The 23,936-nt window shown below is 41.1% G+C and overlaps 1 protein-coding gene across 1 annotated transcript; it reads left to right on the top strand.

The window, feature by feature from the left end:
- The first annotated feature begins 389 nt into the window (after window positions 1–389).
- Window positions 390–2,433, top strand: tirap (toll-interleukin 1 receptor (TIR) domain containing adaptor protein). The gene is made up of 3 exons (XM_062552719.1): window positions 390–505; window positions 703–1,359; window positions 2,125–2,433. Exons 2-3 carry the CDS (start codon window positions 867–869, stop codon window positions 2,295–2,297), a joined length of 666 nt encoding a protein of 221 aa, XP_062408703.1. The 5' UTR covers window positions 390–505; window positions 703–866; the 3' UTR covers window positions 2,298–2,433.
- The last annotated feature ends 21,503 nt before the right edge of the window (window positions 2,434–23,936 follow it).

The raw sequence follows: 23,936 nt of genomic DNA, 5'->3' as shown, positions 1-23,936 counted from the left end.
GAGCAAGAAAAACCTAGTCAAATGCACAACAGCTACACAGCTTTTTGAGAGTGCACTGGTGAATCAGTTGTCAGACAAAATGATTTATCTCAGACTACTGTACCAGTATTGGCCATCTGAATTTAAATACCGTAATCCTTCCTTCCTCTTTTATGCATGCGCTTAATGTTCTTCCCTGTTTGCGTCAACTGTAGACTTAGTTGTTATGCTTGCAGTGAGTAGCTCACCCACCGCTTTCATGGATACCGAGCCCCTGGATACAATGTAAGTGTAAATAGAAGTAACAGAAACAAAAACTTGTTTTAGTGACATTTGATGAGATTTTCTGTTTGTGCTCGATAAAGTATAAAGAGAGCAACAGCTGCGTGAATAGATTGCTGGTCTAACTGAGGCACGTTGTCTTGCTAGATTGCTACAAGTTAATTGTGTATTTTTCTTCCCATATAATGGCATTAGGACCACAGGCAAAGAAAGAATTTAGGGTGGTAAGGTGAAAGTTGATATGGTAGGTACTGATATGGTAGGTAACTTTATTGATTTATTGAATGAATAGTTTGTGGACAAAATTAGTATGAAGCATTTTTAAGCATTATTAGTCAATCCCTAAATGTATCAGTGATTGGTTGCCTGCTTAATTTCAACTCTGAAGCAGTTTAACTAACTTTCACATTTCTTTCTATTTGTGGACTGGTTTGCATATAGGCTCACTGAGAAAGGAAATGAGTCACGACTGTCTCAGAGAACACCCCCCATCAGCACTCCTTATACTCCACTGCTTCTTCAGGGGCTTTTTCATCCAGCACATATGGTAATAGCTGTCTGTGTGCAATCCACAGAGACTGCATGCTCTGCTGCTGTTGTTTCTTATGCAAGTGGTCCCTTCCGATGGGGCCTCGCCCTCTCACGCATCTCAAGAGCAGAGTCTTCCGTCGGCCTTGACCAGTGCCTTTCGCTGGAGCCTGGAGTACGACTTGTGTGTGTGTCACAGTGACGATGACTACAGCGAGGCCGAATGTCTGGTCTCCTACCTCGAGGATACGGTCAGAGGCCTGCGCTGTTTTCTGCCAATGCGAGACTGTCCTCCCGGTAGCCCTATACCCACAGAGCTGTGCAGGGCTGTACAGAACAGCCACTGCTGGCTATTCTTGATGACATCACATTTCCTGCAGAGTGAGTGGTGTATTTACCAGATGCACCAAGCGTTGGCAGAAGCACCCATGTCAAACAGGATTATACCCACAGTCCTTCATTTGCCGTACTCAAGTTGTCCAAAGGAGATACGCTTCTATTACATTATAGACCTGATCCCAAAAGCTGGAAAGCATGAATATGATCGGGTTTACAAGGCAGTACTTCAATGTGAGTACAATATTTTAGACACTTTTTACATCATTGGTGCATATATGGGAAATTAATATGCTTTCTGTTGATTAATGATATTGTGGTACAAGCATACAGCACTAAATAGGTGACAGCTAAACATTGCATCTGAAGGCTCAAATAACTGAGGTAACAATATTTAACACCTAATTTCAAGTAAATGCAAGGCTTCAACATTGTGGAGGACCAAATGCGTATATTGCGTAAAATGTATTCCTTCCATTCCATTATACAGTATGTATAAATCCATGAACACGTAGGGTGATATGTATATTTTTATATTTCAAATACTGATTTTTGATTTTCATGTGCCACTCTCATCATCTGCCATTGAGGGTTAAACATATTTTAACCACAACTATAATCATATGAACATAATTCTGTGCATTGGTAAAAATAATGATAACTAGATAAATAAATAATAGTTAACATAATAGTTCATTAGTTTACATTTAGTTAGTACATTGAACAGTAGGCCTATAAGCTTCTAAGCTTATGGATGACTTTACTAAAGAGCTCCATTACTTTTGACACCAGATCCTGCTTATGTTTGTTTGCTGCCCATCAGCAGCTATGATATGGCTGGATAAATTTGTCAGTGATGGAATTTAAATACATATTTTTTACTGTGCACAGCGAAGGGGTCTTCTGTTTTTTTCAAATGTGCATCGAGTTTCCACTCACCCCTCAATCAAATTCTCATCATGATCCTGGTGATTGGTATCTTGTTGCTTTCTGTTTCAGATCTGGAAGGTGGTGTGGAGAAGGACAACAGTAGCTCAACCTCTACAGCTGCCATTTCTGACACGGAAAAAGATTTCAGTTCCTTACCGAAAACGGATGCAAATGTGCTTCATCGTTCAACCGCAGGGCAACAGAAGTCTCCACAGTCACGTAAGGTGTGCAACATCATGTGAGCTCATTGTTTACCGGGATTGGGAAGTGACGTTGACAAACACCTCATCTCAAGAAGACCAAGTATTTTACCTTTAATATGATGCATATTTTCTGCACAATGCATTTAAGCCATTGTGTAAAATGAATAGTAGATTACAACTTATGATAGTAGTAGAAGTAGTATAAGATTACAACTTACACTACTTATTACGTTTTAGCTATTTTTCATGACAAAAGAGTCAAAACCAACATTACAACTGTCATGTATTTTATTTGGGAATCGTTTATTGTTTGACATTTTACAATATTACACTATACTGTTTGACATATTACAATATTATTTAATATGTTTGTCATGTTTGATAGCTATGTTCCACCATATTATTTTAAATAATACTGTGTAGTTCCCCTTTTCATGGGTATTGTTGGATTCTAGTGGTTTGCGTTGTGTTTTAGTTCCAATGTCTGAATTGAAGATGGTCAATAAAGCTTGACAGCTGGATCAGGATCGGCGATTAGATGATGATTTATTGTAGAAGGTACAATTAGTAGATAACAGAACACAGGTTAAGTCTCAGACAGTGAAACTGCACAGTGTGAACAGTCGTGGTTGCTATCAGAAGCGGCGGCAGAGTATCTCTGCAGAAGATGCTCGGCACTTGGCTTTCTCGATCTGATTCAAAAGCTAAGACAATGTTAGTTACACTACAATCATGCCCACGTGAAGGTGGTAACAATTCCACAAGACCCACTCTGACCAGGTGGCAAATCCGGACACACAGCTCTGGCTGTTATCTCCTTTGGCCCATGTTACAGTATGACTGATGTTCCTGGGAAAGGCTTTCCCTTTGTGGTAAACAGGCCTACAGTAAATGTGCACTTAATATCAGAGCTTAATGTCAGCCTTTCTGGAGACTGGAGAAAGTCATGCACAATCATTGTATACCTTCCCACACATACAGTACCCTCCAGAATTATTGGCACCTTTGGTAAAGTTGACTAAAAAACAGGAATAACAAAAAAACAAAACAATTCTTTTGGTGATTTATTGTACTGCACAATGAAAACAATGAGGAAAAATTCACCAAGGAAAGGGTGTTATTGGCACCCCTGAAAAATCTTATACAAAATCTAACAGAAGCATTTTCCTAATTGCAACTTATGTAAGTAAAGTCTGCGAACTTTCAAAAGTAGTTCATGACTTTCTTTTTTAGTCATTCAGAGGCTAAATCCTCTAGAGTCTAGTACTACATTTAAATAAAAAGAAAGTGTGTTGACATTTGTAAGTCAGAGAATGCCTACTGTATGTCTAGCTGTTTTGCTAGGTATAATGCCTATATTTACAGTTAAAATGATGATGCAAAGATTCGGTAACACTTTACCTGACGGGTTCATTCATAACACATTCATAACAGCTATCATGAACTGCACATGAAGCATTCATGACTGATTCATGAAACATGACTCAACATTCATACCAACCCTTTCATGAATGTGAAAGACAAAACGTCAAAAACTTGTCAAAATAAAAGTCCAACAATCGCAAAGCAGCATTGCTGTCTTTTTTGTTTTAGCCAACCTGATCATGTCACATCTTAGTCAACAGATAAGTCCAGTGTCCAGGAGTATTTCATTTTTAGAATTTAGTCTGTTTATTTCATGATAGTAACCTCTGAAGAATGCATAATTGTCTACACCAATGACTATATATAGATATATAAAACAGGAATTTCCAACCATTCAGAGGTCCACAGATGGTCAGTAGTTCACTTCCCAGTATGATTAATACTTCACAACTCGTATAGTAAAGTGACATTTGAAGTAGATTTCATAAAATATTCATGAGATGTTTACAAACGCTGGAGAGGATTCATAATTCACCCTGTATATGGATTACTTGTTGGACTTGAAGTTTTCGTCGTTTTGTCTTCCACACTTGGAGGTCCGGGGCCTTTTCAGGCACTTTGAGGCAGTCAGCTATACCTTGAGATTTTTAAGTTTTTCATCTAACTAAAAACATCTATGCAAAAGTGGCACATATGTTTATATTCTAGAGGTCCTCCACAATAATTATATGAGAGTAAAGTGGATGTAGTGAAATCACTTTTTATTATAATTCAGTGTAAACACAACTATTTAAAAAACGATTTTCAAAGGTCAAAGATCAAAGGTAAAAAACCCACTGTAAATATATCGAGCTAAGACTTTTGAAGTTCGAACCTTCAAAACAACGGTGTTGGCTCCATATAAGTAAAAAAGAACTTTCAAAAATGTTATGCAGTTTGGATAATTGGAAAAAAGTCAGACTAAATGGGTCACTTACTGTAGTGAGTGTCTCTTCCAAATGCAAATTAGGTTCAATGGGTTTTGAATGGGCCTGCTGCAGATGAGAGGACTGAAATCCTAGGATTTTCTTTTATTGTTTTTACAAAGCCCCATTGATACATTCTCTTTTAAAACATATATATTTGGAAAGTAGTTGATTAAGGGTTTCTAATGGTGTCACTTATATGTTTCTAGGACAAAAACTAGCAGAGATGCAGACGTGTGTGCAGAGATTACCTCCAGTGTTAAACTCAGCGATTATGAATACTTCACAACTTGTTTAGTAAAGTGACATTTGATGTAGACTTGATAAAGATATGTGACATGGGTTGGAATAAATACGGTTGCTTCTTTGCGATTGTTGGGCTTTTATTTTGACAAGTTTTTCGTCGTTTGTCTTCCACATTCATGAAAGTGTTGGTATGAATATTGAGTCATGTTTCATGAATCAGTCATGAATGCTTCATGTGCAGTTCATGACAGCTGTTATGAATGTGTTATGAATGAACTCGTCAGGTAAAGTGTTACCAAAGATTCTAATCATCTGGAAATGTGACACATGCTTGGACATAGACCCATGGTTATTTTGCCCCTACAGTATGATGGATGGTATGATAGCCAGAAAATTCCATAAGAACCACTGTTGGAGAGTTACAGACAAAGCTATCATCTTGGGGTCACCAATTCCCCCAAAATCTTCAAAAGTGACCTCACTGCTAATAGATCATTTAGATGGCATGTAATTTTAAAGCCAGTCCGGTCATTTAATTACCTCCGTCAAGGAGGTATATGTTTCCATCGGGGACTGGCGTTTGTCTGTCTGTCTGTCTGTCTGTCTGTCTGTCTGTCTGTCTGTCTGTTTGTTAGCAAGATAACTCAAAAAATGATGGATGGATTTCGATGAGATTTTCAGGGAAGGTCAGACATGACCCAAGAAAGAAACAATTACATTTTGGGACTGATCCATAATTCTGTTGGGATTCAAGAGGCATTTATGTATTTAGCTTAGTGGTGTAATGGCATGGTATGGCCACAAGGTGGCGATTTGAATAGTTTCGGTTCAAATGTATGACAACCTAGGAAGAACAATGCAGGCGGAGGTAGCTGCGCTCTCTGAGTGCTTTTCTAGTTAACAATGTAAATGGCAGGAGTTGCTGAATGGTACAGTGACTTTGTCTGGAGTGTGGTCTATTGTCAGATTAAATGAAGATTGTGCTCTTTGGCTAAAACACTTTAGGTGTGTTTGGTGTACATAGAAGAATGACTATACTGAAAAGAATCCCATGCCTAATGAGAATTATGGTGGAGGGGCCGTGCTATTGTGGGGCTGTTTTTATTCCCAATGGCCTTGGGAACCTAATTAAGGTGTGCGGTATCATGAACACCAAGAAAAACCTGAACATTTTCCAAGGAAATCTGTCAATCTCTGCCAAGGCCCTTAAAGTTGGTCATGGTTGGATCATTCATCAGGTAAATAAACCAAAACAAATGTCCCCAGATCAAAACAAATATGGTTTACTGAACACAAAATCAATCTTCGGACATTACCATTGCAGGCCCCTGATCTAAACTCCATAGAAAAACAGTGGGGCGATTCAAAGAGGAGAATGCACTAGTGTGGACCTAGTCTGGACGATCTGGTGAGGATTTGTAAAGACAAATGATCTTAAATCCCTTGCTTTGTATTCTCCATTTTTATACGTGATTTCAGAATGTTGGTAAACAATGGCCTGAATGGGCCAAAAAATACTTCCGGGTGGCAGAACGCGAGTTGCTTCCATTGATTTACTACTGTAAACGGCTACTGTAAACGTAGTTAAAACATTGTTATTGATCAAGTAGTTAACGAAAACGTGTTGTGGCGACAGTTACATAACCAAAACCTGTTGCATTTAGGGTTGCGCCGCCAGATATTCAGCAAATTCAGTAGGGTTTTATCGGTTTGCTTCAGAAACATACTGTATATCTAGCGGAGACTACGGACTAGGTGAAGAGGGTAAGAGGACGCCAACAAAATGAGTGAGAAGATAGCAAGACTTCAGTTTCATGTGTAAAACTTGGTCAGTAATAAAATATATTAATGAAAGCATTTTCAGTGAACCTTTATTTTGACATTATACCATTTAGTAAAGTCAATAAACTATGTCGATGTATTAGTCTTCAAGTTCACGTTATCTGCCACACTGAAATAGCATGCTTAATGCACATTGTTTGTGTTAGTCTCTCGTACAGCAGTCATAGCCAATACGCTATCTTAAACGATATAGCCTACCGACTATATCTTTCTGTTTAGCTGTCACTCGTCAATTTCACCTGTCTAAAGTCAGTAAGGCGCTCATTGTCCTGGCGAGTCTGCTTGCTGTTCAACAGTGTCAACGTAGGCTAGCAGCTACTGTAAGTGCAAAATACATAGGGAGAAATGTACAAAAACATCGTTGGCTACCGCTGATGGATGATTGATGTGTGTAAAACATTGGTTTCATCGTTACCGCTAGTAGTTTGAGTGAATGCCTAGCGGAGTAGCGCTAGGCTACAGCGACATCATATTTCACCGTCAAAAAAGGTCACCGACATCCGATCCGAGCGACAGAAAACGATAGTGGCCTTTTTAATTGGATGACAGGGAAACAACCATCCATCATAGCCTAACACATTGTGAGTCAAAACAACAGTGACTCAATAACTACTCAATAGGCTGGGGCTCCTTTACAAATTACATGACAAAGGTACAGCATTCATATACGATCTTCTGAGTTTATTCCCTCATCTGTCTGAATTTTCACCACGTCTGTTCTTAAATCAGTTTACCTGTTGGCGATCTGAATCTTGTCCCAACTCAGAGAGAAACTGGGCGTCCGACAAAAGTTATCTCAAGACGTTGCATTGCATGCCTGCAGTCAGGACACTCCGATTAGGATCTTATGATGTTGGCTTTCATCGTGCCTGGTTAGGACACATGTCATAATCCTGTCCTGGCTCTCACAGATGACAACAACGTTTCGCAAATAGCTGTGTAACTCCAGCATATTTATTATGTTCATGCATAACGTGCATACAATCACCCTCTAGCTTCCCGCTTTCCTGCCTGTTCTGTTTTCTATCCCATAACTCCCCCGTGTTCTTAAAGGTATATCCCCCTAGTGCTGCAAACATCACAAAGCACCCAGCAACAAGAACATAATTCATTCAAACCATTTACTACGTTTTCTCAACCTCCCAAGCCTGGTTAAATTATATGGAAATGCTTGTTTAATAGTGAGAACGCTTCGCTTTAGCCACCCGGAAGAATTTTTCGTTTAAATTATGCTATTGTGACGTCGTAGTAAATTCACGTATAGGGTGTCATAGAATGATATTATACAAGCTGTTTTATTGGTAAAGGGAGGTTTAAAAAGTAGGGGTGCCACTGCCAATAATTGTGAGTGACGTGTTTTTGTTCAAAATATTTATTTTATTTGTGAGATTTTACTTTTTCTCAAAATAAAGTTGGTTTCTTTCAATGTTGGATTTTTCAATATGACAATATGAAAAATCCAATATGACAATAAATCACCAATAGATTATTTTTCATACTTTAGCAGAGGCGCCAATAATTCTGGAGGGTACTGTAGGCTATATAATATTCTATATATGAATAACATATCAACACATCAGAATACAGAATACCCCAGAACTCTGCAGTACCCATTTAGCACTAAGGGGGTACCTAATTCATCTGAAACTAATGAAAAGGGTCATGCTCATGTTATAGTGCAAAACCAGGCGGACATTCCCAGCCGCACTCCCCCTCCCGACAATTGCACTCCCACTAGTTTCTATTTATTGCAAATGTACATACTGCATTTATTCTTATACATAATCCTTATTCTACTGCCATTAATTCCATTCTTACGGTTCTGTATTTTGATATTTTTTTATGTTATTGTCGAGTGTTGTACTTTGACAGCAAAGATTACCCGGTGTCAAATTCCTTGTTTGTTTATGCAAACCTGGGGCCGGTTTCCCGATAACGTTCACTCTTAGCGAGTTACGAACACTCCAAAGGTATAACTTACCAAAGTTGTTTACCTTTCTAGTCGTGGTTCCCGAACTATCACTTAGCAGTCTTCTTACGAAAAGCTCCTTACGTCCGACGTATAAGGCACTGTCCACCATGAAGGTGCTGAATTAGGTGACATCGATTGCTCAGAAATCGATTTTTTATTTCACGCGGAGGCTTGACAGACTTATGAAAGCGTTCTTTGCACCAAAACCATTGCTTATAATAGCCTATCGCCCCCACAACATTCACGCAACTTCAACGTGGATGAACTTATTAGCACACAATGATAAAAAACGTAGTCTACAAATTAAATGATCTACGTAGGTAGGTAGGTTATGTTTTCATCTGGGTTTGTTTGTTGGTGTGTTAGTTTGTTTCCCGCATGGATAAAAAGATTCGAACGCTTCATATTTGAAAGCAGAGGTCTGCGCTCTCTGAGTGCTTTTCTAGAGTTTGTTTGTTTGTTTGTCCGTTTGTTTGCAAGATAGGCTAACTCTAAAAGTTAAAGATGGATTTCGATTAAATTTCCAGGGAAGATTTGAAATGACCCAAGGAAGAAACTATTTAATTTTGTGAGTGATTCGTATCACCGTCTGGATGCAGGAGGCGTAGGCTACATGTGTTTGCTTGGGGGAGGTTTGTGCTTTTCTAGTTGAAATAGGCTATGTAGACTTTTTTTAATCACAGCTGATTGACCAACATCCTCATCCAGTATTGTGTGCCTTTGGTTAACATTAAACATGACAGCAAGCCCGCACATTAGGCCTAAACATTGTAGGACGGTGGGGGGGGAAGCAAAGAATAAAGCGCTTTTAACTATTTTCAAATGCGTGCACGTTTCATATTTGCATGAAAACATTTCCAGAAACTATTTTCTAAATTAGCATACTTACATAAAATCACTGGCGAACCAAAATAGTGATTTTGTATCATATGAGTTGCATGCGTAACGGAAATTGCTGTAGGGTACAGTGGCGGCGACTAGCGTCGCGAGTCGAAACATTGCTTAGTTGCAGCTAAGAGAGGTCTGAGAGTGCTCCAGACCACTCTTACCAACGAACGACGTGCGAAAGACATTCGTAGCAAAGAAGGTTTCGGGAAATGCGTGAGGTACTTAAGGTAGAGCTTAAGATAGAGGTTACGAACTAGCGTTAAGAAGGCTTCGGGAAACCGGCCCCAGGCCGGTTTCCCGATAACGTTCACTCTTAGCGAGCTACGAAGACTCCAAAGGTATAACTTACCAAAGTTGTTTACCTTTCTAGTCGTGGTTCCCGAACTATCACTTAGTAGTCTTCTTACGAAAAGCTCCTTACGTCCGACGTATAAGGCACTGTCCACCATGAAGGTGCTGAATTAGGTGACATCGATTGCTCAGAAATCGATGTTTTATTTCACGCGGAGGCTTGACAGACTTATGAAAGCGTTCTTTGCACCAAAACCATTGCTTATAATAGCCTATTGCCCCCACAACATTCACGCAACGTCAACGTGGATGAACTTATTAGCACACAATGATAAAAAACGTAGTCTAGAAAATTAAAGAGTCACTTCACCCCATAACTCCACCCACTTCACATTTCTGAAAACGGCTTTGAAAATGGGCGAGACGTTCTGAAATTTGGAGAGAGAGTGCAGCACTGCTGCAACCAATCAACCATGGTGATTTCGTGTCAATCTGGGAATGAGTGCTGCAGACATGGCTTATCACAGGTAGGCTAATCAGGGCAGCAGGTGTTGGGGCGTTTCAGTCCTAATTTGTAACGACCCGGTGACGTAGTGTCGGACTAGAAGTGCAGGACAACGTCAGCATTCCAATAGTATTTTGGACCAACATGCCATGGCATGTTTTCAAACGGTAGTATGCGCGAGAGAGCAATATCTCCAATACAAAATCAGACGAAATGTTACTTTTGTCGAGAAACACGATTTTTGTCAATATTAACCCTGGTAATAGTACAGTTCACCACTTATAAGTATTTTCAATCAATCAACAGCTCAAAAAACCTATTTTAGGGTGCAGTGACCCTTTAAATGATCTACGTAGGTAAGTAGGTTATGTTTTCATCTGGGTTTGTTTGTTGGTGTGTTAGTTTGTTTCCCGCATGGATAAAAAGATTCGAACGCTTCATGTTTGAAAGCAGAGGTCTGCGCTCTCTGAGTGCTTTTCTAGTTTGTTTGTTTGTTTGTTTGTCCGTTAGTTTGCAAGATTGGCTAACTCTAAAAGTTAAAGATGGATTTCGATTAAATGTCCAGGGAAGATCTGAAATGACCCAAGGAAGAAACTATTTAATTTTGTGAGTGACTCATATCACCGTCTGGATGCAGGAGGCGTAGGCTACATGTGTTTGCTTGGGGGAGGTTTGTGCTTTTCTAGTTGAAATAGGCTATGTAGACTTTTTTTTAATCACAGCTGATTGACCAACATCCTCATTCAGTATTGTGTGCCTTTGGTTAACATTAAACATGACAGCAAGCCCGCACATTAGGCCTAAACATTGTAGGACGGTGGGGGGAAGCAAAGAATAAAGCGCTTTTAACTATTTTTAAATGCGTGCACGTTTCATATTTGCATGAAAACATTTCCAGAAACTATTTTCTAAATTAGCATACTTACATACAATCATTGGCGAACCAAAATAGTGATTTTGTATCATATGAGTTGCATGCGTAACGGAAATTGCTGTAGGGTACAGTGGCGGCGACTAGCGTCGCGAGTCGAAACATTGCTAAGGTGCAGCTAAGAGAGGTCTGAGAGTGCTCCAGACCACTCTTACCAACGAACGACGTGCGAAAGACATTCGTAGCAAAGAAGGTTTCGGGAAATGCGTGAGGTACTTAGGGTAGAGCTTAAGATAGAGGTTACGAACTACGTAGCGTTAAGAAGGCTTCGGGAAACCGGCCCCTGGCCAGTTATGCAACAGAGTTGGTTGTGAATCAGGTTCACCTGCTTTGATGTCAACGAAATTTACTACAGGTGTAGTAGAGGGCCGACTATGAGACGACCCCCAAAACAGGAATGGTTTTACAGGTGGTGGCAACTGGTAATTTTTCCATCTTTATCCTTCTTGACTGATTTTTCACTAGTTTTGCATTTGGATAGGGTCAGTGTTACTACTGGTACTGTAGCATAAGCCAGTATCTGGAGCCTACAGAGGTTACAAAGGTAGTCCAACTCCTCCAGAATGGCACAAGAATACGAGCTTGTAACCGGAGGGTTGCTGGTTCAATCCCCGACCAGTCCACGGCTGAAGTGCCCTAGAGCAAGGCACCTAACAGCTCACTGCTCCCCGAGCGCCGCTGGTTGGTGAGGCAGCTCACTGCTCTGGGTTAGCGTGTGCTTCACCTCACTGTGTATTCACTGTGTGCTGTGTGTTCACTAATTCACAAATTGGGATAAATGCAAAGACAGAATTTCCCTCACGTGATCAAAAAAGTACTTATACTTTATACGTACCATTGCCAGAAAGATTGCTGTGTCTCCAAGGATAGTCTCAAGAGCATTGAAGAGATTCCATGATACAGGCAGTTGCTCTAGGAGAGCAGGGCAGGGTAGGTCCTTAACCTACTGTACAGTAGTAGCAGGACCAGTATCTGCTCCATTATGCAAGGAGGAACAGTAGGAGCCCTAATAGAGCCCACAGAATGACCTCCAGCAGGTCACTGGTGTGAATGTCTCTGGTCACACTGTAAGAAACGGACTTCATGAATGTTGCCTGAGGGCCAAATGGCCTCTAGAGGGACCTGTGCTCACTGCCCAGCAGCGTGGAGCTCAAGTGACATTTGCCATAGAATACGAAATTGGCAGGTCCGCCACTAGCGCCCTGTGCTTTTCACAGATGAGAGCAGGTTCACCTTGAGCACATGTGACAGACACGAAAGGGTCTGGAGATGTCGTGGAGAACATGATGCAGCCTGCAACATCATTCAGCATGACCAATTTGGTGGTGGCTCAGTGATGGTCTGGGGAGACATACCCTTGAAGGGATACACAGACCTCTGTGGGCAAGACACCGACACTCTCACTGCTACTAGGATGAAATGTTCTGACCCTGTACTGGTGCAGTGGGCCTTGGGTTTCTCCTGGTGCACAACGATGGCCACATGTGGCAAGATTGTACAGACAGTTCCTGGAGGATGAAGGAATTGATACCAATGACTGTCCCCCACACTTCCCTGACTTTAATGCAATAGAACAGCTCCCAGACCCGGACATTATATTTTGGTCCATCCAACACCCTCCTTTCATTTCGTAACACATTAACCAGTCCATATCAGCATAGATATCCAGCATGATGTATCTGATGTGTTTTCAAAGTGTCCCATTTTTTGGGGCAGTCTATATATTAAGTCAATTTAGAGGCCTTTTTGCCTTTATTCAGATAGGACAAGCTCAAATGCTGAGGTGAATGAAACAATATCTGATTCCTTATTGAGGAGGAGTCCGTGACGGCACAGACTCAGGACTAGGCGGACACGTTTCAACAGGGAGTTTAATTGAAAAGGAGTAAGTCCAAAAGACAGGAGATCAGCTGACTCAGCAGAAAAGTGCAAAACACAGAAGATCAGCAAACTCACAGCAGAAGTCCAAAACACAGTAGATCAGCAAACTCACAGCAGAAGTCCAAAACACAGATCAGCAAACTCACAGGAAAAGTCCAAAACACAGGAGGTTCCGCAAACTCAACTTAACTGGAAGTGATCCAAAGGAGGTGTTGGGGCAAATCAGATGCAGGGGGAGTCCAGGGAGTCTAGGGCTTTGTTCACACTGGCGGTCGAAATCCGATGTCTTGCATATCCGATCAGAATCTGCTCAGATCCGATATAAATTACACACACCTGGATTCATTAGGTAGAGTTGTACATAACCAAGTCGTCATGGATGAAAGCGGATTTGCAGCAATGTCAATGCGGATGACACAGCAACGGGCCTGGCGCACACGCTGAATCAACCAATCAATCACTTCCGTCACTCAGAATTACGTTGCAATTGTTTGTCGCAGTGCAAATGACGAAAAGGGCATGTTGAAATCCTATTCAAGTGGTTCGACTGCTCAGATTGAGTCATATCCGATGGTAAGTGCTATTAGGCGCGTTCAACTCCAACTGACCTCTTCCAGCAGCAAGATCTGCCGGTGACAGCAGGGGCGGGGATACAAACGCTGCTATGTTGGACACTCTCTACTTCCCATAGTCTAGACGTGACCACGTGACGAAACATCAGGCACAGGCCCTTGTGGACATGAAGAGGCATCTAAACGTCAGCACATACATCAGGGATGTAAAAGCCAACTAGAAAATGTAATTCCATGGAAGGAATTACCATTGCATGTAAATGCGAAAAAGGTTGCTGACTGTGTAAAACATTGTAGGCTATTAGGCCTATAGTTAAAAAGACAACTAGGCTACAGAGAAGAATAGATAGGCTAAATAACAATAACCCAATTACAATTCCACTGAAAAGTCACATTTAAAAAGTGATTTATGAAAATGCATCAAAATTGTGGATATAGGCTATTATAGAAAATAAATCTTAATTTATTAGAATTTAAAAGACTGACATGAAGTTGCCAACTTCAAACGAGTTGCAAGAGCTGACACTTAGTAGCCTACAGTGAAACGACTGGTAGGATAGCTGTAGCCTTCATATCTACACTAATGCAGGTTAAAAGTAGGCCATACTAGACACCATTGGAATACAGAATAGGAATTGGAATACCTACAATCTCAAATAACGCCAATCAACGATGATGCAGCAACAGGTAGGATATCTAGCAAATGTAACGTTAGCTTACAGTAGGATATGTTATGTAGGCTATATTACAGGATGAGCTATGTTCTTCGAAGTGTCTCCAGGTTTGTGATTGTCCTAATAGGAATCTACAATAAGCTGTTAACAAAGGTTTTTAATTTGTGAATGATACCGAAAGCTTTAAATGATTGCCTGGTTGGCAAGTCCCCAAGCTGAAACGACTAGCTTGCTAACAAACAAACGTGAAATGATAGCAATGCAGTTTGTGCTAGAAACGACTGTGAGTAGGCTTGAACCTAAATGTCTATCAGGTTGGACTTCACTTAAAACGCTGGGTGAAGACAAAGTGTCTCTGGTGAAGATCGGTGTCGTGTAGGCTGCTCTGTGAGATGGCTAAAAGCCCTTGTGTAAGCCCTGTTGGCCTTGCAGCCTACCCTACGTTAAACCTAGCCTGGAGCAAGTTTGGTTGCCGTTAGCTACATACAGTGTTAAATTTACGTTGACGTTAGGTTAGATTGTCTTTAGCTGTTGATAACGTTACCGAGAGCAAACCGGTTACTGTAATGATATAAACAAATGTAAGGAGTAGTAGCTAGCCTAACAGGAGACAAGACGATAACGTCCTAGGTTACAGCAGTAGGCCTACAGCTTAATGAGTAGACATAACATTGAGGTTCAGCAGCCTGGTTTAGCCCAGTGGTGTGGATCCTTGATTACGGACAGCTGAGCACTGACGTAACAGAGGCTTCGTTGCCGCCAAAGCTTCTCAATGTTAACTCTATGAGATTTTTTAATTCTTTTATCGTAAATATCTTAAAAAGTATAAAGTTCACAAGTGTGAAAAATACATTCGTCAAATCTCCGTTACAAGACCTTTGTATGAGTGCTTGAATGACGTCAAACGGTTAAGTGGTTTTAGCGTCAAAAACCGTTGATTTTGGTCGGAGGAAGAATAATTATCCCGATAATAATAAAAAGAACAGGGATAACAGTACATTGCATTTACATGCAATGTAATTAGGGCAAAGTCCTGACGTCATGAAGGCAGGGTCTAGGCTACGCAGTACCTGGAGAGATAGCCTACTGCGCTGCTGCGCAGCAGCCGCCTTGCTCCCGCGATAAGTTAAGGCCATGTGATAGCGACTGCAGGGTCGTAAACACACCCATCTAGACCATCGTGGACAGATTTTAGGCGCGTTCAAGTTCAACTCCAAATGACCTCTTGCAGCAGCGAGAGCTGCCGGTGGCAGCAGGGGAGGGGATACAAACGCTGCTATGAAGTTGTACACTCTCTACTTCCCGTAGTGTAGACTTGACCATGTGACGAATCACGAGGCACGGACCCGCACGGACCCTTGTGGATATGAGGAGGCATCTAAACACCTGCATATACGTCAGGGATGTAAAAGCCAATTGGGGCAAAGTCCTGACGTCATGAAGGCAGGGTCTAGGCTCCGCAGCGCTCCGCAGTACCTATAGGCCTAGAGGTCGCTGCGCCGCTGCTCAGCAGCCGCCTGGCCACGCCTTGCTCCAGCGATAAGTTGAGGCCATGTGATACCGACTGCCGAGTCGAAAACACACCCATCTAGACCATCGTGGACAGATTTTTAACCATGTGCATCTTGTGCTGCGCAGTTTTTGTGCTGCGCAGCCATCTTGAACGCGCCTTTTATGTGCATCTTGTGCTGCGCAATTCTGCGCCATCACAAACTCGCCTATTGAAACCACCTTCGTATGTGGTGCGAATCAGCATTGGAAAAATCGCATTTCATGCGGTTTTGTGCCGTTCAGACCCAAAATTCAAGCTAGATACAATCCAGATAAGCAAAAACTCGGATTTCGACTGACAGTGTGAACAAAGCCTAGGAGAGTGTGTCATCTCAGCCGAGGCCAGACAGTGGGCGCCTCTCATTTGGGCTTTTATACGTCCTCCCTCGTTCCTCGGGCCTCGATCCTCACTGATCTACATAAAGAATGATGGGGCGAAAATAATGGGAGTCTATCCATTGTTGGATACAGATCAGTGGGAGCGCCCCTCGAGGATCGAGGATGCATGTTGAGAAGCACCTCCTGACTGAGGGGTTTAAGTAGGGAGTGAGGCTGATTGATGACAGGTGCAGGTCCTTAGTAGTCCGGAGAGTGAACGGATGAGGGGAGCTTCAGGAGAGTGAGCAGTGGGGTGTGGCTGTATGAGAACCTGGTGTGACAGACCTCTGGGAGATCCGGTATCTTGAGATTTTTTTCTACACTACGTTCCAAATTATTATGCAAATCACATTTTTCTCAGACTTCCTTAAATAGTTGATGCAAAAGCCAGTCAGTCTCATTTTAAAGTCATCAACCGTTAGAGAATAATTTGAATTTTATTGAACAAACCTCCCAATGACTACAGTATATTTTACAATTAAAACAAACAAAAAAAAAAAAACTCAGAATGCACTGTTCCAAAGGTTCTCAATAGGTTGAGGTCAGGGGGCCACACCATGAGAGTCTCTCCTTTTCCTGCCCATAGCAGCTAATGACCTAGAGGTATTCTGTGCAGCATGAGATGGTACATTTGTCATGTATAAATATGATTTTGCTACGTAAGGCACGGTTCTTCTTTTTATGCCTTAGGTCTGCACAAATCTGCCTGTGCTATGAATCAGCAACACATTTCTTCACAGTACCATGATCAAGCATATAAGTTTTCAGGAAATATCTAATGATTTCATTCCTTGTCCAAGGAAGTGACAATTTCATGCTTTTAAGCAGCAGAGAGATCCTTTTTCTTTCCCATATTGCTTGAAACCTGTGGCATGGCTGTAATAATGTGGAACATCCTTTTTAAGTAGTTTTCCTTTGATTGGGCTTACCTGGCAAACTAGTTATCACAGGTCTCAGAGATTGGTGTCTGAAATGTCCTATTTGTAGGCGAATTTCAGACCTCTGAAGTTCGCCTACAAAAAGGATCCAATGCCATCTTTGCCCATATGGAGATCCGGGAGTTAATTGAAGCTAACTGCCTATGGCAAGTTACATTTTTTTTATCCTTTATTTAACCAGGAGGGGGTCTCTTTTTCAAATGGTCCCTGGCCAAGAAAGGCAACACTTAAAACACCTAAAATATAGAGAGACCTCACCTCACCTACAGTGGACCAACCATGCACACATAAACAGCAATAAACACCAGTTAGTACAAACAAAGAACATACAAAGCAACAAACAGAGCACACCACATTTCACAACAACAAAACAGCACTGCACAAGCCACACCACATTAAACATAGCAAAGCACAGCACAACACAAGGACAACAATTGATATAACAGCAAACAAAACATAACATATAACAATCAAGACATCATACAACAAGCAATATAGAAAGCCACAAACAGAAAAAACAAGAGACAAGAATAGTAGACTATATACAACTACAGTTGTAGCTGAGGATCTCCGACACTGACACATATGCTTTAAAATCATTGACTGAAATAAAAGTGCTTAACTTCAACTGTTTCTGCAAAGCATTCCAGGTTGAAGGGGCATTGTAACGGAAAGCAGTCTTACCAAATTCAGATCGTACAGCAGGTGTAGCAAAAAAAGAATGCTGTTATTAGACCTAAGATTGTACCTATGATTTTCTATTGGGGATAATACTGATAAGTAGGAGGGCAACAATCCTATCACTGCCTTATAAATAAAAATAAGCCAGTGATGCTGTCTACGCATTGTAAGTTAGCTCTGGGGTATCAAGGATCAAAGTGTGCCATCTTCACCTACTGAAGATCACAGTATCCACTACGGCAGTGGACAAAATTGTGTAGCGTAAAACGTCTGCATTTCCAATGTCATCATCCCCGCGAGAGTTTAACAGGTGCGATAACTGAAAATCCCCATGTTATTTTCCCATAGAAAAAATCTCAAGATCGGATCTCCTTATTTGGGCAAAGATGGTGGCTTTTTTGTAGTATAAAATAAATGTATAAAATTTGGAACGAACCATGCTGCCAAGAGACTTTGAAAACAAAAAAGAAATTAAATTTGTGAACCAAACCTTGTGTGAATAAAATGTGAGAGATACCCAAGCACAAGGAAGGGTCAGGGAGTTTTTGCCAATGATATAACTTTGAAGTATTTGAAATTTTTATTTTTGAAATGTAATCATTTTTAAATGTAAGCCTGTGTAAGGTATGTGGTGACTGCAGGTGCACAGGATGTTCATATAACCACACGAGGGTAGGCTGTCTGCAAAGCCCACTGAAGACAAACCACAAAAGAACACAAGGTGCTCAGAGATATCTGAGTGGAACAATATCCAGAAAAGCAAACGTCAATGTGGCTGATCAGTATCCTGTGTAGGGGTCATAGCAAGGTAAATCATCTGACTGTCAAAAAAAATGGTTTACACCAGAATTGGGTGAAGTGTTGAAGTCTTAGGGAAAGGAGCATAAAAAGAGAGAACAAAGTTAAGTTCGGGGCTTTTTCGTGATGTAGCGACAGAGTTGGAAGCGGGCTGCTGGGACCTGGTGGGGGGTGGTCACGCAGGGTCGCTTCTTAGTTACCATGGGAAGAAGACAAATACTTTTGTTTTCCACTTTATTTGAACCATTTTTCCTGTTGGATTTTTGTGCTTTTTTGGTTGTTGCTTTTGAACCTGCATCGTGATTGGGTTGTTAACCTTTAGTCAGTGGGTTTTTCTTTGTTCTTTTATTTTGTATTCCAGTCCTATTTTTATACCTTATTACCTTTTACTTTTATTGGATTTTTACTTTACTATTACATTTATTGGAACCAAAAACAAAATAAAAACAGCTTCCAGTGGGGAAGAGAAAGACATTCTTTTGGTCCGAGTCTCCATCTTAAGGGGTTCTTTCCCCTCCCGGTGTGTATGAAGTAACCCTACTCTTTCTGTGGACATCACTGGCTGACCCTTGGGGGATCAGTTGTCGGGCTGGACGCCTGAGTCCAGAGAGCCTGTGTGTCTGGATAGAAAGAGGGGTAAGTCAAAGGTTGTCTCTACTCTCCTCCCCTGTTGGCCTGAGGGGGGGGGGGGAGCTCTGGTCATACGGCAAAAGGTTGTGATGTGTGGGTGACATGTTGGTCTGTACAGTAGAGTTCACGGTGTTTGTGTGTGTTTAGAGTAGGGACAGGTTTCATTGTGTGGGTTAGGGAGAGTTAGGCTTTGATGTTCCTAGCATCCTTGGGCCAGAGGTGTAAGCTAGATGAATAGACATTTCAGTAGGCAAACTTCAGAGGTCTATTAGGAAGGACCAAATGTACTGTACATGTTGCTTAAAATTAGTTCCTGCCATTCATTCATGATGTACAGTATGTTTCCTTTTAACGATGTCTAATTCCGTTTTTCTCATTTTGCCACTCTCATCTTATGCCATTGAGGGTTGAACAAATAATAACCATAATCATATGAACATAAATCTGTTTAATCTGAGAAAGAAAAAAAAAAAAGTTAACAAGAGTTTGATGTAGCTAGTTAAGCAGTACCTAGTTCAACTTAAAGAGCACTGATCAAATGCTACAGGAGGAGACGAAGGGCGGACAGAAAAGGCAGTGCGTATTCTCAGAAATAATGGCCAATCTGCACATCTGCTTTTTTCAATGGTATTTCATAATTCTACAACTTTCACATATAGTGAGCGATTGCGCAAGAGATGATCATTGTGTAAGTCAGTGGTTCTCAAACTTTTTCTGCCATTCCCCAATTTGAAGTTGGGGAATTTTAAACTCCCACATGCCACAGCCTTTATTTCCTGTTTGCTGGATCAGATGCTATTTTAATTCATATATCTCTGTTTCTTTATGACTTCTTTGATTCTTCGTTATGACTGATCTATGATCCTCCTTGTCAAAAAAGAAAGGCATTATTAAAGATAGGCACAAAAGGACAAATGTCCTCCTGTCCCTTGCTCCCCATCTGTCATGTCTCCCACCCCACACTTTGAGAACCACCATGGTGTACTGCAAGTCATTGTTTTCCTGGGAATTCTCTGTAATCAGTTTTCTTCACCCACTTCTGCACTTTTTCTCTGCCAGTTATTTAGTAGAGTGGTGTAGCCATCAAGTTAAAATAACATAATTGAAAAAGTATCAAAATTGTTATTTGTTGTCATTATTTTTTATTGTAATCTATCTATGTACCCTGGCTTGTTCTGATGCAATCTTCGTTGTGCAATCAGAGGTTGTGACAGAGCGCACCGCGTCTGTCACGCAAGCAGGCGCTTTCCCGCCAGTAATAACAATGAGAACGGAGTTTGGGCTTGAACACAGACATTACATTCAGTAGACACATACAGGAGATTAAGAAATTAAATGTTGAAATGCATATGTTGAAAAGTAAGGAATAACTATGTATTGTGCCTGTGTAGGATTCGAAGGAATATTGGTTAGGCCGTGCGCTAAACATGGCGGCTGATGCAAGGCATAATGTCGGGGCAGTTGTGGCGGGTTTCGTGTGCGCACAATTGTCATCTGAAATGAAACCGTTGCGACTGTGCCAATGTTTGTCTGTGTATTGGGTGTTTTGTATTGTGTATTGTTCATCTTACCTGAGGTCTACCTGTCTTCCGGGGTGCAACAAGAGTGTCGGAGGTGAGACCCAGTTAAAGGGACGGGGCGCGCTCCCATAAGGGAAGCGCTCATGGAGACAGGGGTGTTTCTAGTTTTGTTTTATTTGTTATTTTGGGGGACTTTAGCCAAGTAGTTATGATTGCACAGGAATGTGGTCAAGTAATGTATTGCGCTGGTATAGTATCTAGCCTAGGAGGATACGTTATTGCGCTAATTGATTGTTTGCTGTGTTTGGTCCGCGCCAATAGGATTTAACAGTATTGGGTGCTTCATTCGGGAGATGGGCCTCTGCCGTGAGAGGGCACATTGTCTCGGTCAGTATGGGTACGTAAAGGGCCTAGCTTTAGTGGGCATTATCCCATGTTTTGTTTTTCGTTTGATCAGTGTTTTCTTTTGTTTATGTCTAATGTCTAAACCTACCGGTAGCCTAATAAAAAAGGAAGTTTTCTTCTACTTGGCATCTCTCGACCTGAGTCTCTACATCTGCACGGACACATTATCACAGAGGTAATTTATGTTCCCCTTCGCAGTGATACTGTAGCAAATTGGCATTGACTTACTTCATTGCTCCATTGCATGTGAAGCTAGCTTACAGACCTTTTGTTGCAGCTGCTTGTGCCAAATAAACTTGTTCACTTCCGATTAGCAGCATATTCTTGATAACTTTGATATGAGCTGGAACAGAGAGGTGGAAGTGAAGAAAGAGAAGTGAGGACAATAAACAATGAGGCACATGTAGGCCTACTTTCCTGTCCCTGGTTGAGGCATGATCAGAGAGGCACTGGCATCTGGGTTCATTTGCTCCTCTGGGCCAGGTTCTGGGAATGTGACTTACAAAAAAAAGGAACAGTAACATAGTGCAGCAATAAGTATTCACAGAAGTGCTTGATTAAGCATGTCCATTTGTTAGTAGTGCAAGGAGAGGAGGTACTCTCGGAACAGTCGGGTCTTCAGGAGGATTTCAAAGGTATACAAGACACCCCTGCACTGGTAAGAACAATGCTTTCCACCAAACGGAGAGCGACAAACAGGTTTGGATTGCCGTGACCCTATAGTGACAGAGGAGCTGGATGTTGTTCATCAGAGGAGCGCTGAGGAAGCTGCATTTGATAGAGGACAGATGCATTCTAATAACAAAATATTGTCCTTGAGCAGGCTATCTATACGGTCTCTCTTCAAAATATGATCAATTAAAAAGGTGTTAATTTGTCCTGCCTCTCCCTGAAATTCAATATCGTAATGCCATCCAGTGAGAGGCTATCCAACCAGGCCAGTATGGTGAAGGAACCAGTTAGTCAAGCAACTTGAGTTTAAGGTGTGTTTAAATATGTAAAATATGTTAAATACATTATGAGTAATGACCCCAGCAATGATAGCCTACTGCAAAGTAAAGAAGCATGCCTCAGATGTTAGCTTCCTTGATTTAATCATCAACCAAAGGTGCATCGAATAATTCGGGAATGACCACAACCGATGTCCATCAAGGAAGCACAATGTTTTTTTTAAGGTGTGCACTTCTATGCATTATGTAATTTTCAATAATCCACTCTGTCACTAAGGGAAAAAACACTCTGTTCTCACATCAAAGGCTGCCAACTCCTTGTTGGAACTCATGGGTTGATTAATTCAGATGTTAGCTTCCTTGATTAATCATCAAACAAAGGAGCATCGAGACAATTCGGGAATGACCACAACCGATGTCCATCAAGGAAGCACAATGTTTTTTCAAGGTGTGCACTTCTATGCATTATGTAATTTTCAATAATCCACTCTGTCATCACCAAGGGAAAAAACACTCTGTCCTCACAGCTCACACCAAAGGCTGCCAACTCCTTGTTAGAACTCATGGGTTGATTAATTCATTTGTGCCCCAGCTTGACCCTCCCCAACTGTATTCAGGTATCCACTGGAGATCAGTTTGATGATCCATTCCCAAAATCAGGTTAAAATGTATATGGACTGAAGAAACATACCAGGGTCTCCATGCTCTGAACCCTGGACATTTTGAAGGGAACGGCAGGAGACGTTCTTGGAGGACAGACTCTTAACTGCTATTGGCCACCAAATGGTGCATTTGTACTCTGCTGTAATACTGAGAATAATTTGTCTCCATTAGAATTTTGTTTATTCTAAGATTTCTTAAGAGGTGTTGCTTGTTTTGGAATCCAAGGATTGTTTCTCTGTTTTTATTTAAGTAAATCAGAGTGTCTGTGAACTTTCAGAAGTACTTCATGACGTTCTTTTTCGATATGAAAATTAAGTTACTCAGAGGCTAAATCCTCTAGTCATTTTTCAACATTGGAAAGACAAGAGAATACACAAAATTGAAATAAAAATAAAGTGTGTTGACATTATTATGTAAGAGAATGTCTATGGAAACTAGGTATTTTGTTGAAAATATGCCTATATTTACCGTTAAAATTATGATTAAAAGGTTCTAATCATCTGGAAATGTGACAAACATGCTTGGACAAAGACCTATGGCTATCTTGCCCCCACGTACAGTATGGAGGATGGTACGATAGGCAAAAAATTCCATAAGCTCCACTGTTGGAGAGATACAGACAATCTTGGGGTCACCAAGTCCCCCAAAAAAATCTTCAAAAGTGACCTCACTGCTAATAGATTATTTAGACGGCTTGTGAGGTTGAAGTCAGTCCAGTCATTTAATTAACGATGTAAATGGAAGGAGTTACTGAATGGTACCATGACATGTCTGGGAGTGTGTCATATTGTCAGAAGAAAAGAAAATAGCGCTCTTTGGCTAAAAACACTTATGGTGTGTTTGGCGTACATAGAAGAATGACTTTACAGAGAGGAATCCCATGCCTAATGATAATTATAGTGGAGGGGCTGTGCTATGGTGGGGCTGTTTTATTTCCCAAAGGCCTTAATTAAGGTGCATGGTATCACAAACGCCATAAAAAAAAATTCAACGGAAATCAACCAATCTCTACCAAGGCCCTAAAAGTTGGTC

The sequence above is a fragment of the Sardina pilchardus genome, chromosome 13, assembly GCF_963854185.1.
Source record: "Sardina pilchardus chromosome 13, fSarPil1.1, whole genome shotgun sequence".
Classification (NCBI taxonomy): Eukaryota; Metazoa; Chordata; class Actinopteri; order Clupeiformes; family Clupeidae; genus Sardina; species Sardina pilchardus.
Note: the sequence above shows the minus strand (reverse complement) of the source record. Positions and strands in the feature narration are given on the sequence as shown.